The sequence below is a fragment of the Podarcis filfolensis genome, assembly GCF_964270895.1.
Source record: "Podarcis filfolensis genome assembly, chromosome: 7".
Taxonomy (NCBI): domain Eukaryota; kingdom Metazoa; phylum Chordata; class Lepidosauria; order Squamata; family Lacertidae; genus Podarcis; species Podarcis filfolensis.
Window position 1 is genome coordinate 55,692,818 of NC_139603.1, and position 15,027 is coordinate 55,707,844.

The window sequence follows — 15,027 nt, forward strand, 5'->3', positions numbered from 1 at the left end:
CAGTCTAGAAGCAACCTATAAATAGGATTGCAATCTTAGAGTTATTTGTCCTGGGAATACTATTTCTAGGGCACTTTGATTTGGATTATGTGGGCTGCTCTATGATGACTGGGAAGTGGAGAGACTTTCCTTTTTGTGCAAACTTCTGAAGGACTTCTGGAGTTTGTTCTAAGTCTATGAATGTACATCAGTTTACAGGGCAGCTGGAGATGCCCCCTGAAACTACACCATCCTTTACCTAGAAGGCTCCACCTAAAGTGGTGCCCTCCAGATGGTGCCAGACTACAACTCCCATAATCCCTGACCACTGACAATCCTGCTTGGGGCTGATGGTAGCAAGCAAAGAACAAACAAACAAACATCTGGAGGGCTATCCCTGGAAATCCTTCCATGCCTTGGCAATGTGCCCCTTAGTGGACCGAACAAGCTTTTTGAAAATAGAATTAAAGGATTAACGGGGAAGGTTGTGTGAGAAATGGTCTACTGGGCATGGAAGCATTTTTATAAATGAAAACACCATGGCAGGCAAGTCTTCAGCCACTAGGTAAGAATATCTCAATGGAGCAATAGTAGTTAACACCTGGTAATGCTTCCAGGAAACAGCCCTGCTGTTCAAAGCAATATTGATTATTCTGGCTGCCTGCATATTGCATTAAAGCCAGATGTTAGAATGAAAGAAGGCTTATAAAAATGAATTATGCACCAGTGTGTACAATAGAATCCCTTTCTAATACTCATTGTGGTCTAGTTACCACAGTATGCACATGTAATGTGGGATATTTCACAGAAACGGTAAACCTCAAAAGCCGTGATCTGCAGATAAATACTACTGAAGTCTTCCCCTGAGACTTACTTAAAGAAAAAACCACCAAGGCTCTCATTCAGCTATGCACCAGTATATATTCACCCATAAGAAGGCTGGCACTGTCAGAAATAGTATTCAACCATGTGCATAGTCCACTGGGCCAGATTCAACTAGTAAGTCCCATCAGCAGAAGTCCTGCACAAGGACTTCCACTTGTGCAATGGAGTTTCTCCCCTCTCCTCCCCCTCATGTGTCCCACCCCCTAAACAGACTTGTGGGTGGAAGCATGCAGGGGGAGCAGAGAGGGGATCATTCCCTCTTGCAAGCCGAAATGCACATCTACCACACCATGTGCCCATTACAGAAAGTCTTGGCAATTTTGTAGTCTTTATTTTGGGGCACCAGTCTCCAGTGCTGGAGCACACATCTATTACTTTATAAAAGTGTCAAAAACACTCTCATTGGAGCAAGACAGTCTCCTGTTCCATGCATTATACCAGGGAGTGAGACCTCACACCTGGTGGCCAAGTGGGGTCCTCCACACCTCTCTATCCTGCCAAAGGATTTCTTGCAGGCCATTCACCCCACTCACTGGTCCTACCCCATGCCCTTCTCAAGTGCTTTTCCGGGCTGGCATGTGCCCTTGAACTGCTTGCTTGCCTGGACAGAGGATGAAATGTATGCTGGAGCATATGTGTAGAAGCATGTTTTTCTGTGGCTGGAATGTAGCCTTCTGTACAAAGGAAGAGTCAGATCCATTCTTCTGCCCACTTTTTCCTCTGGTCCTCCCAGTCCCTGAGAGAAGGTTGCCATCAGGCCGAAAAATGCTCCTCTATCCATGCAGTAAGGGTGTAGCACAAAACTAGTTCTTGGCTTTACCAAACCAAACCACTCCATCAGTTTTAGTATCTAGGCCAGCACAGGGAACTGGAATAACCTATAAGGCTGATGCTTCAAACGGTATGGTAGTTATCTTTAGTAAGGTTATACCTTTGCTTTCTGCAATGAATGTGTATGTTATGAAAGAGAGGTGCACATCTGCTTACAAACTGTAGACCTGTTGCAGGTTGATGCTCTGAGAAGCCATGGTTGGGGCATGCATGTGCACTGTGTGACTAGAAAAGGTCGTGTGCTTTTTGTATTTTGCATGTTTGCCACAGCAGGCACCAGTGCAGCAGTGGGTGGGTGGTTAAAAAAATTAGGAGCAGTAATTGGGCAAAGAAATTAAGCCAGGTGTGCAAGGGCTCTTGCATATTCAGCTGGTGACATTTGTACAGATGACATGTGCAATTTGTAGATCGGGGTAGGGCCCTCAAGACTCTCCCAGGCCACCCTTCTGTCTGTGCCCTGCTGAAGTGCTTTTGCCTCACTGGACTGTATCCTTGAACTACAATCATGCTTTTTCGCTTGCCTGAATGAAGGACAGGGGAATGAGGAGATGTGTAGATGTGTTTCAAAACCTCTGGCTTTCTCATGGCTGAAAAGCAGCTTAATATATAATAGCAAGATTCACATCTATTGCTCTGCCCACACTGGACTCTTGTTGCCTCTGGCCCCACCCACAACTGGCATGTGCCTCAGAAAAATTGGCCCTGAGGGAATATAGCTCTTGACCTAGAAAAGGTTCCCAGGTCGTGCATCTGATCCATGTTCACCCTGCACATGTCTTTATATGCTACAAAGAAGCACCACTAGTCTACTACCATGTCACTGACTGGTGGCAACTCCTTTTTAATATGTGAAGCTGCCCTGAGGCTACTTGGAAATGGTGGGCTCATCTGGAATGGAGCTCCGACTAATAAGTAAGGAACAGCCACTATTTGGGGCATCATTTCTTGAGGTTGGCCTAAAAGGGGCCTTCCTTAAGGGAAACTGGTATAACTCTATCTGGGAAGACATTGACTGAGCTCTCAGTGCCATTGTTATTTGTATTCTAATTAAGTAAGGAATTGTAATATAATGTTAAATCAGCGCAATTTCAGCATTGCTGAAGGCTCGGTTCAATTATAAATTCATCAAGCTGTGTTCATGAGGCTTCTATATTATGTATGCAAGATATATAATGATAGCATTGTACTAAGTAGCTCATTCTAAAACTGTTTGGGTCTTTAAATTTTAATCAGATCTGCAGTAGCAATTTAAAGAAAAATGGGGAAATACACATGCTTGGAAATGTGTACAGTCTGTTTACAAACAAATATAATCTGTGGTTGTTATATATGTATTTTTCAGAGAATGATGGTGATACGAGTGATTCATTTCTACGGATGGATATCTAAGGATATGAACTGAATCTGAGAGTCCTTGGATGGGTATGGAAAACTCCTCATCGTTGTATTCTTCAATATATTACAAAATATAATACAAATTGCACTTGGATGGATCACCACAGACTGTTAGTTGAATGGGACCAGAATATCTTCTAAGGAAATTGCTGAAGTTAAGGATTTGGAAAAGAGACTTTTGCAAAGATGACCCATTTACATGCTGGTCTCAGCCCAGAGACGATAGAGAAAGCCCGCCTTGAACTCAATGAAAACCCAGATGTTTTGCACCAGGACATCCAGCAGGTCAGGGACATGATCATCACAAGGCCTGACATTGGGTTTTTACGTACAGATGATGCCTTCATCCTGAGATTTCTCCGAGCCAGAAAGTTTCACCAAGCAGATGCCTTCAGATTACTGGCTCAGTACTTCCAGTACCGTCAGCTGAACCTGGATATGTTCAAAAATTTTAAGGCTGATGATCCTGGGATCAAACGAGCTCTGACTGATGGATTCCCAGGAGTGCTGGAAAACCGTGATCACTATGGCAGGAAGATACTTTTGCTTTTTGCAGCCAACTGGGATCAGAGTAGGTAAATGTAGATAGTGTACTTATCTTTTTAAAAAATAATAATACACAAACCATTAACTGATTGTTAATAGCAACACACATGGGGAAATAATTATTTTGAATTGTTTTCAAATCCTGAGTTGATCTGATGAATCTGATAGTCAAAGATGTGCGTTAAGAATTTCCTCCCTTTTTGCTTCAGATATGGAGTTCCCATATTCCCGTACATACAGCAGGCTTCAAACAAAAATATTTGCAGGAAGTGCTTCAGTGCCTATTATATTACACAGTTGGCCATATCTTGATATGTGATATGATAACTGTGGCCACAGTTACAAGAGCGTGTGTGTGTTGTTGTTTTTAATGCCATAATGCTGGTAAATGCAATGTGACCACAAAAGCGGAGACTTTTAAACTGAATAATCTAAAGGATCAAGGGGGATGAATGCTTCTTTGCTCACAACCAATCTTTCCATACCAGCTGGTGCCCATAAATTCTGCTTTATTAACCCAAGAGTTATAAATGTCAGACACTTAACTGCAAGTGTACAGAGACTCAGATTTAAAGGGCAGAGCATTACTGCTATGTGAGATTACAAAAATCAGTGTAAATTCTTTTAAAAGATATTGATCAAGACAAACTCACATGCTTGCCAAGATGTTCTAATTTGGGAAGTGTGATTGCCAGCACATCCTTCTGTCAAAATAGAAGGATATTTTTAAATGTTCCCATACATTTCTGCGATAATCTTTGGCGTTTAATACAGGCCAGTAAATGGCTGGTAAAATGAAGTCACAAGGCACTGCCAAGAAATAATTGCCATTCCTTTCCAGCTTCCGGCATGTTAGTGGTAAAAGAGCTTTGCAAACCCTCATTGACCATCTTTTATTTCTGCAATATGCTATTAAATGCAGGGCTGCCAAGACGGTTGTCAGCGGCATCAGCACAGAAGTTACATATGACAGATTGAAGTCATTAGTTCAGACCAATTACACTTCAAACAATTACATTTTTCAGTTCATCATATTAATTTCTTGTGGGTTAGAAAAGAGAGCTTTGAGCTGAACAATAGACTGGTGCAATGACATGTGAAGGGGTGCAGGTGGATAATGTAGGAGATATGAGATAATGCACTTGATTCAATCCAAATTAAACCTGTCCCTGTCCTGCTTTATGAATCACAGGTAGTTCTAACAGGCCAGCGGCAGAAGCATATGGAGAAAGCAGTTTAAGGGAGCATGCAATATGCTTATAATCTCTTGTCTTTCCCTGTCTGTAGGGGCCTTTGGCCCAAGTTGTGACAGTTGTTGTTGGTCCCTTAAGACAGATGCGTCTGTCCTGCTTTTGTACAGTCCTCAATGGCATAGACAGACAGATGGCTCCTTATGCTTCCCCCTACCAGACAGCTGTGACAAAGAAATACCTCACTAAACTAGGAGAGAGGGAAAGACTAAAAGATCCCAGAAGCCAAAAGCACAATCCTAATAAAGTATACTGAAAAGTAAGTCCCATTGAGTTCAGTGGGGCTTACTTTCATGCAAGTGGGGTTAGGATTGAACCCTGATGTACCTGTAAACAATCCTCTGTAATGTTTCCCCACATAATCCAGTACAAGGGAATTCAGGAGCAAACTGCTAAACACCACCCTGGCAAATTCCAACAGAGTGCATTGCTTGGCTCAGGCAAATGAGCCAAGCCTTGTTCTGTAATGCAGAACCTGTGGTCCTCCAGATGGGGCTGATGGGAGTTGGAGTCCGACAATGACTGGAAAGGCCACCTGTATTCAACAAGGAAATTCAGTTTTCTAAAATGGTTGCTCATGTGTTGTAGATGCTCTTGAAGTATTCTGAAGAGGGAAGTTCTGTGTTCACACATGTCTATTCAGAAGTAAGCCTTGCTGAGTTCAATGAGACTTATTCCCAGGTAACTGTTTTGTGGATTTCAACCAGAAAACTCTTAAACAACAAAAACAAAACTTGGCATGTACCTGAGCCCTGCATTTTGTAAGTATTAGAAAATCAGTGTATCACTTCTTAACTGACAAGTACCAGGATAAGAAAATTGCTGAGCACTACTGAAAATACCTCTAAGGGAATGCTCATAGGACAAGTTTCTATTTTATTTTATCGGTAAAAATAAATGCTATATAACTATTTTTTTGTTCTTACCCTATGGTGACTTTCAGATCATGAACATTCATTCAAGGTTCTTCCTTCATACAGGTCAAGAGGGGTCAGTCATGTCTTGGAATAGACTATTCTTCCATTCCTATCTTATGATGACAAAAGTTCCAGTCTTAAATGAATGGAAGGAGTTCATTCTTAGTGTCATTTGCACCAAGTTCACAAGCTTATGAATCATATGGCCTGCAAAGATCCAAAAATCATTTTATAGACTTTCTCCCTGTGTGAGAGCTACAAATCTAAATGAGCTGTCATGTGACCACTTACATTACAGTTTTAAATGGATCCAATAAGAATTCCTTAAAAAAAAATATGGAACCCCAATTCAACAAATCTGGCACACTAGTGGAAGCTAGTGCAAGGACTCCCACAAGCATAATGTGTACCGCCTTCTCCCGCCTCTCCCAAATCCACTCTGGAGGGTCGGGATAACACATCAAATAGCATGTGGGTGGAGGATAAGGGGGATTGTTTTATCCAACAAGCTGAAATGCTTGCTCTGATAGAATGAGCAGAAGAGCATGGCATTGAATTCCTCCCCAAGAGCAGATGTCCCCAAACTTTTACTATACAGTGAAACCTTGGTTCTTGAATGCCTTGGTATTCAAACATTTTGGCTCCTGAACACCAAAAACCCAGAAGTGTTTCGAACATTTTTTGGAAATCGAACATCCGATGCGGCTGTCAGCTATTGTTTCTGGGGCGCCTGTGCCAATTGGTAGCTGCGCCTTGGTTTTCTAACGTTTTGGCAGTTGGACAGACTTCTGGAACGGATTACATTTGAGAACCAAGGTACCATTGTATTAGGTTCAAATTCATCCCCCTAAATACTGTGCACCAGGAGAAATGCACAAGAAAAGCTGCAAACAACCTTTTGGATTGAATATAGTATGGCAACAGCTGAGTCCCAACTTTGGAGAAAGGCAGGTTATAAATACATTTAATTAATTAACTGATTACACAAGCAACCCAAGCAAGCATTTGGGGAAGTCAGTGGTGTGCTGCCTGTGAACATGGCAATTCTACACCTTTTGACTGATGTAGTGTAGTGACTTCAGTGGAAGCATACTGTAAAATGGGCTCATATTCATGTTCCTGAGAAATGGACCAATGAGTGACAGAAAAAGCTGGTTTTATGGATAATATTTTGACCAAATGTATCCTTCCCATATGCCATCTGCATTGAAACAAATGGTAGTCTTACTGTTACCAAGGCCACAGCTCTTGGCTTGGGACAGTCTTTCTTCCAGTTCTGAACAGCTATCTTTGATTGTTCCTTGACTTGCTGTTATTGCTAAGATTCAAGGCAGGGACTGTTTGGTTGTGGCCCCATTCACCTAAAGAAATCTGGTTTAGCCTATCTTGGCTTATATTTAGGAACCTCGGCAAGCCAAATCTATTTTGTCAGGCTTTTAGGCAACTGATATTTTGCTGCTCCTATTGATGGATGGCTTTACTGTAGATTTTTTTTTAAGTTACAAAAGCAAATCAGAAATATTTAGGATGTGGTCAATAAAATGCAACTCAATGTAACAGAGGGAACAACTTCTAATTTAATAGAAAAGCTCCAAACAAACCTCTGGATTTTGAGTCCACATTTTGATGCTAAGCACTTCTAGCTCTCCTGCAATCTCAAATCAATTTTATCATGATGACATAACTAATTCTTTACACATGCTGAAATTGTATAAGGGAAAGAAAAAGTGGTTTGAGATTGCCCTAGATTGTTGAAATGAGATGGGAAATGGTGTTTTCTATGTAGGCCAGCATATTTCCATTATTCATTTTCAAACACAAAGTGTATCCTACCAACCCTGCTTTCATACTTCTATGGAGGCCACTTACACATCGGTGAAAGGGAAGGAGACATAAAAGTTGCATCATCTCAGTATAGTGAAGAAGACTGTGATCTATGGAATTATGGAACTTGCTCCCACAAGAGGCAGTGAGAGCAACTTTAAAAGAGGATTAGGCAAATTCTTGGAGCACAAGGCCATCAATTGCTACCAGTCATGATAGCTGTGTATCAGTTTATATGGGGAACTGACATTTGGACTAGAAACTGATCTACTTCCTCCACCTGTGAGTCAATTTGGTTCAATAGGTTTTTTACAGAGATCCTCTCTGAAGTTAGTTTGCAGCATGATTTGAATCCAAACTGTTCCTGGAAATGGACAAACCAAGGCTAAAAATGTGAAAGATCAAATGTTAAAAAAACAACACCTGGGACAGTTTTGGAGAATCAAGTTTCTACTCTGCCTGAAAGCCCTGAAAAATTCAGTATTGCGCAAAAGGTTAAAAATAAATAAATGATTGCCCTTTTGCATGAACATGAACAGTGATATTTGCACAAAGAATACCTGATTAAGAGATCAATTCCCAAGATGAGGGAAAAAACACTTGCTGCAACAGTTTTTCCCGTTTGTTCAGTTTCGCAGCCTGTCTTGCATCCTTTCCTCTGCACTTCTCTGCCTTCTTCAGACTTCAAGTCAAAGCTGCAATCTGGAGAACTCTGGCTGTGTAACTAAATGAACTTGGTTCATTACCGTTCAGATCAATCAGCAGTCTCCTTTGTTTCTTTTGCGGTACAAACCCAGTGCCTGGTTTAAGCTATAAATAACACAAGGTGTTAACTCATGGAGGGTTTAACCGCAAAGAATAAATTATTAAAGACATTTGTGGCTATCAGAAGTTGGTTTCGATGGCTTCTGTTTACATCCTAGGAGAGCAATAACAGAAGACATCACACATGACAGGATAACTGAAATGAGAAAACATTAGCTTAATATGTCTGGTTCGTATTTAAAGCTATTGCATTTTCACATGCTCCCACCTTCCAGAGCCGTGAGAAGTTTTAGGGGAAGCACTACCTGAGTTTTGGCTTTCTTAAGGAGAGGAGACACTGGAGACTCACAGCACATTTGTAATATTTGGTTTATTCACCAGTATGCAAGTCTTAATAGAGGCAAATTGCATATGCACTTTTACTAAGCAGCAGGTCAATCAGATATAGAGAGCAATTGTATACCCCGCTCCTTTCTTGGAATCATCAGCTCACAGTGCTTCCTTACTCGCTCCTTGTTCTCTGAATACTTCAGCCCAATTTTAGAGCATACCAAAATTCAAGCAGATCATGTTGCTCAAACAAGTCTCAAATGCAGCAGGGAATCCTCTCATGTGTTCCTTTCTGTCCAGAAGGATCCAGTGACTGGCATGGGTGGGTGAAGTCAATCTAGGGCCCAAGAGTATTTCACTGCTTAGGCAGATGTTGCAACTTCCATCTTGCAGTTCAGTGGCTCACCGCATGAGGGAGCTGCCCTGGTTGGAGCCCCAGCAGCTCCCAACAATTCCGTTTATATCCCACTCTTCATCCAAGTTGCTCTGGGCAGAATACGAGAAGCCCTTCCAAGGATACTTACAACACCTCTGTGGGGTTGGTTAGGATGAGAGATAGTGGCTGTGTCAGAGGCACCAACTTCTAAGGGAGAAAGAGGTGGCTGACATCCGTGTGACTGTTAGAATTCCTGCTCCATGATTGCAGTCATGGGATTTTTGTCTATCACATGATGGTATATCTTTTGACTCCACAGAGTGGGAAGTGACGGAGACAGGATGTTTGTGTTACTGTGTTCCGTGAAGTGGGACTATTGTCCTTTGTTCTTTTTCTCTTCGCTGTCTGATGCTAGAGAGAGAGGGAGCCATGTTGCAGTGCTCCGTGTGTGTTTATATGTAAATAAAGTAGATTAGCCAAAATGCTGAGTTGAGCTGCTGAGGTCTGTTATGCAAGCTGCAAAGACTTTGTGGATCCCTAAGTGTGCCGGTGTCTGTTGGCATCGGTCGCTGTGATGTTCGGGCAGAAGAAAGAAGCTCCTGAACAATCGACCAGGAGGGAGAGAACATACCAGTCAGGCATGTGTCTCTGCTAGTGTAGGATGAGCTCGAGTGTAGGATGAGCTCCTAACAGTGACATCCGGAAGTCATGCGTATGATGTCAGGACATCAGGAGGAGCCAGGGAGTTGAGCAGCGCAGCTTCAATGGCTGGTGACTGCTACTTCTCCTGTCACCGCCACTGGCTGAGGGCTGCTTCCCTGCTCCTTTCTCTCCATGGTAAGAAGCCACACTGTACTTGGCTCTGCGATTGGCCTCCTCTGCCTGCTTTGAACATCCTCCCAAAATATTGGGGTCCCTAAAAGGTCTCAGCCCCTAGGAGTTCAGCTCCCCATGGCTGTGTATAGATCGCCACCTTTGAACAAAGCTAGATTGTTCTTTTCCTCAATTCGGATCAAAGCTGCTTTGGGGGGAAATGCATCAAAACTCAGTAATTCATAAGAAATGACAGGGTAGATGTGGATTTTACTAATATCTTGTATATGCTGCTTCCCAAACCAGCAGCAGGAATGCAATGGATGCACAGTAAACAGAAATGTGTAAGCATTGCATTCCTGCTGCTGGTTTGGGAAATGATGGCGTTTTTATTGCTTCCTTTGTTTCTTATATTATAGTACTGTTTGAATTATAAGCAAGGATAATTGTAATGATGAAAAAGAAAGGAAAGGGGCTGCGGGGGGGGGGATACAGTTGGAAAGCCTACAGCATATAGCACACATATTGCGATTGCTACAGCAGGATCTACAAAAACCAATCAGCAATGTTTAAATCATCCATGGTTAAACAAAGTTGGGAGCCACTGCATGAAAACGTAAATGGAGCCCTGCTGGAGTAGACCAAAGGCCTATCTAGTCCAGTGTCCTGTTTCCTACAGTGGCCAGTCTATGGGAAACCCACAATGCAGTAGTCATCTCCCAAAGTTGTTCCCCAGGAACTAGTGTTTAAAGGCAGGGCATTTCCAATACTGGAGAGAGTACGCAGCCCAGTAGCAGCCAGTGGGGAGGGGGGGCACGGTGGCATTGCTTACGTGGTTTCCTAATGCAGTGCTCACTTCCAGAAACCAAAATGGAGAGAGGTGAAGCAGTGGGGATTTCAGGGTGGGTAGTGGATTGGCTATGCCACTGCAACCGCTGCTCTGACATCATCACCCTTATCTGCCTCCCTTCACATTGGGAAGCTAGGTAACACAATACTGTGTTTTCCTCATCAGGAATTGCCACAGCCAGTTTATAATTCTGATAATTACTGCACCTTTCCCAGTTCTACAGTATCCCTTTTGAGATGTGGCAACCAGAGCTGTATGTAGTATTGTTAATTTCGTCTTCAATTCATTTCCCAATGATACCCTAGGCTTGAAATTTGCCCCTCCGCCTTAACAGTATCTCAGAGAAGTTGCAATTTCTTGAAGTGGTGAAAACTAGTTGATATCGTGGTTGCTCTGAAATTTTTAACCTCTGCTTTGATGTGAAATTAGCAGGTACTAAATTCAATAGCAATCAAATCCCTAAGTGTCATTTTAAAATTTCAACAGAATGGTATTGACAGGTCAGGAACAGGGAAAAATAGTACCATTACTATCCTCCAATTTGATCAAGAGCATCTTGAAGTCAAATTACAGTCTTTGTAAATTAAGTCTTGTGAAGATCTGGTTCATTTCGTTGTAACTGAAGGGTCCTGTGCTTGTTCTATGTTTTTTGCCAGTACTTTGCCCTGATTGTACAAAATATAGCTTCCAAAGCAATACAGCCTTGACAAGCCAGATTACATAAAAAGTGGCACCAAGTCCCTCTGATCAAAGCAACAAGCAACAATCATTTTCTGTCATCAAGACACTCTGATCCATAAAAGGGAAATGTTTTCTCCCTTTCTCTAAGGCATTCCCAGTTATGCATCCTTAATGTATAACATGTATGTTAGATTATATCAACATTAGGTGTGGTTGCTTATATTGCTTCTACTGCTGGGCCCTAAATGTGTAAATGCAGTTGGGGTTTAGGCCTGGTTTTGGCACAGAAACTGCTTTGGTCACCCTGTATGATGACCTCTGTCGAGAGAGACACACAAGGGAAAATATGTCCCTGACAATTCTCCTCGACCTCTCAGCGGCTTTCGATACCATCAACCATGGTATCCTTCTGGAGCAACTGTCTGAACTAGGGGTGGGTGGCATCGCTTTGCAGTAGTTCCAGTCCTACTCGGATGGTCTTTCCCAGAGGGTGTTGCTTGGGGAAAGCTTTTCAGCCCTATGGAAGCTTCAATGTGTTTAACATCTACATGAAATCACTGGTTGGGGTCATCCGGAGGTTTGGAGTACATTGTCAGCAGTATGCTGATGACACTCAGCTCTATTTCTCCTTTACATCTGCAGGTGAGGCAGCAGAAGTGCTGGACCAGTGTCTTGCCTTGGTAATGGACTGGATGAGAGCCAACAAACTGAAGCTCAATCCAGATAAGATTGAGGCACTGTTAGTGGGTGGTTCCCTAGACAGGATGGGTGGGAGATCGCCTGCTTTTGATGGGGTTACACTTCCTCTGAAGGAGCAGGTTTGTAGCTTGGGAGTTCTCCTGGATCCCTTGCTGTCGCTTGAGGCTCAGGCGGCCTCAGTGGCACTAAGTGCCTTTAATCAGCTTCGGCTGGTGGCCCAGCTACACCCCTATCTGAATTCAGCTAGTGCAGAATTCAGCAGCCAGGTTGCTCACCTGAGCAAGATGGTTTGAGCATATTACACCGATCCTGGTCAGACTGCACTGGCTACCAATTAGTTTCCGGGCCCAATTCAAAGTGTTGGTTTTGACCTATAAAGCCTTAAACAGCTCAGGACCACAATACCTCAAGGATCGCCTCTTTCCATATGAAGCTACCCAGACCCTGAGATCATCCTCTGAGGCCCTTCTTCGTGTGCCTCCTCCTCAAGAGGTCCAGAGGTTGGAAGCACGAGAAAGGGCCTTTTCTTCCGTGGCTCCCCGTCTGTGGAATGCTCTCCCCAGGGATGTTTGCCTGGCACCTTCATTATACACCTTTAGGTACCAGGCAAAAATGTTCCTTTTTAACCAGGCCTTTGGTTGATTTGATTGACATCCTATGCCCTTTTAAAATGGGGGTTGGGGGGCTTATTGGGTTCTTGTTTTTATTTTGATTATGTATTTTGTGGTTTTATATTCTGATTTTATTCTGTGAACTGCCCTGAGACCTATGGGTATGGGATGGTATATAAATTCAATTAATAATAAAGTAAGTTCCACAAAGATCAAGAATAAGAATATGAATATTTTTAGATTGCAGTATTTACTGTAACAAAGACAGAAATATCTATGATAGCAGTCTTTAGTGCAATAAAAGACAGAAATATTGGAATTGTGTTAAAGCACAAAGGGGGGGGGGACTCTTCTGATGGGTTTTGCGGATACAATTGGTTAATGGGGATGAGACTTAAATTCTCCCATACTAGCACATGAATCCCAGTGTTTTCCCTCTTTCCCCTTCCTTGTTTAAATCATTAGCTTGGACATTATTCCTTATGTTAAAATAATCCTATCACAGTATGCCTTAGCTACTGGTGCAATCTGCTTGTGGCATTAACATAAACTTTCAATCTTGTTATGTATGGAGGATATCAGGACAGGTGCTGGGCTAAACAGTGGCCTCGTCTGGTAGTATAGTATTGCATATGCAAGCTTCAGGTTCATGTGCTCCCCTTTCCCTTTCCCTTCCCTTTCTTTAGTGTGGCCTTTAGGACAAGATTAGAAGCAAAACCTTTCAACTAACCACAGAATTTGTTTGCCTGAACTGTAAACTGTGGTTAGTGTCAACTGTGTTTCATGGCAGGCAGGGAGAGCATTGCTGGATCTCAGAACTGTTCCAGCTCATGCTCTTCATTAGCTTTGCTCTGTGACCTCCTTGAATGCATTTGCCAGTCTGGAATGTGCCTTGAACTCTGATAATACTTTACTTTGATGGAGGATGAAAGATTTTGTGGGATGGTGGTAGTTAGGAACCAGGAATTTTTGTGTGGCTGGACAATTGCCTATGGTAAGAGTCATATCCTTTGCCCCATCATCCATATTTGCCACATTCACTGACCACTGACATGTGGCCCCAGGAAGGGTATATATGAGGGCATGTGGCCCTTGCATTGAAAAAAGTTACTCATCCCTGGATTAGAGTAACAAACCAGGATCACTAACCATTGTTTGAACACCAACCAAGGTTTGGACATAATGAGTAAGTGGTGTTAGTTGAAAACAGATGTGAAAGGTTTTGATCTTCTTGCAGCTGTGATACAGTTTAAACAGGGATTGGGGGGGATGTGTGATCCTAAGTCTTGTTAAGACTCCGACTGTGGTTTAGTGTTGCATCCATACGCAGTCACTTTCGACCTCTACAATTCTATAAATGTAGGAAAGAAACAGAAATAGCAAAGTCATAGCTGTAAATCGAGCTGCACATAATCAGGTATTATTATTATTATTTCAGGTAGGTAGCCGTGTTGGTCTGATTCTACTGCATAAATAAAAAAAATTGTCCAGTGGTACCTTAGAGACCAGATTCGTGCGTGCACACAAAAGCTCATATCAAGAACAAACTTAGTTGGTCTCTAAGGTGCTACTGGACTCTCTCTCTCTCTGTATATATATATATATATATATATATATATATATATATATATATATACACCCCACCCATCTGGCTGTGTGTCCCCAGCCACTATGGGCAGCTCCCAGCAGAATATTAATAATAATGATAAAAAACTGATAAAACATCAATCATTAAAACTCAGAAGAGGTTCATATTGGACTACCCTAGAAGGACTAATTTCTGTGTTTTGAAAATTGGTAAAATATGCCTTAATTAAAGATTGATACAGTAGAGTATTAAGAAGAAAGGCCAAGGTCTTCAGGATAAAATGCAGGGAGTCCTGAAACAGAGTATTATAATTATCAGCAATGAAAAACGCTAGGTTATTTATCTAATCATATTAGCGATACAGAGCTACAGTTTCCACATACTTATAAGCATCAGTCAGTTTTGTATTACTTGCAACCTCACAAGGAAAGGAAAGGTCTAGGCATTGTCAGCCAGACAATTAAGAATTGTACTCAATGTACAGTGGTGGTCAGAGAAGTTAATAAGATACAAGGCTGAATTAAGAAAGAACAATTCAAAGTGTGAAAAAGATAACATGAGAGCAATTATGCACACTGATATATTATTATCACTTTTAATATTTCATATTTTCAACATCTGATCTGGAAAAGCCAAAAGCCAAAAAGAAACAGAAAGATCCAAAGAAGCTCAAATAAACTAATTTGT

The 15,027-nt window shown here is 42.0% G+C and overlaps 1 protein-coding gene across 1 annotated transcript in view; it reads left to right on the forward strand.

Moving 5' to 3' along the window:
• The window catches only part of CLVS1 (clavesin 1), a 70,834-nt gene that overhangs the window by 4,903 nt on the left and 50,904 nt on the right, over window positions 1-15,027 (forward strand). The window contains exon 2 of the mRNA XM_083623083.1: window positions 3,038-3,665. Within this exon, the coding sequence (XP_083479209.1) occupies window positions 3,277-3,665 (389 nt within the window). The 5' untranslated portion in view covers window positions 3,038-3,276. The remainder of the gene's footprint in view (window positions 1-3,037; window positions 3,666-15,027) is intronic.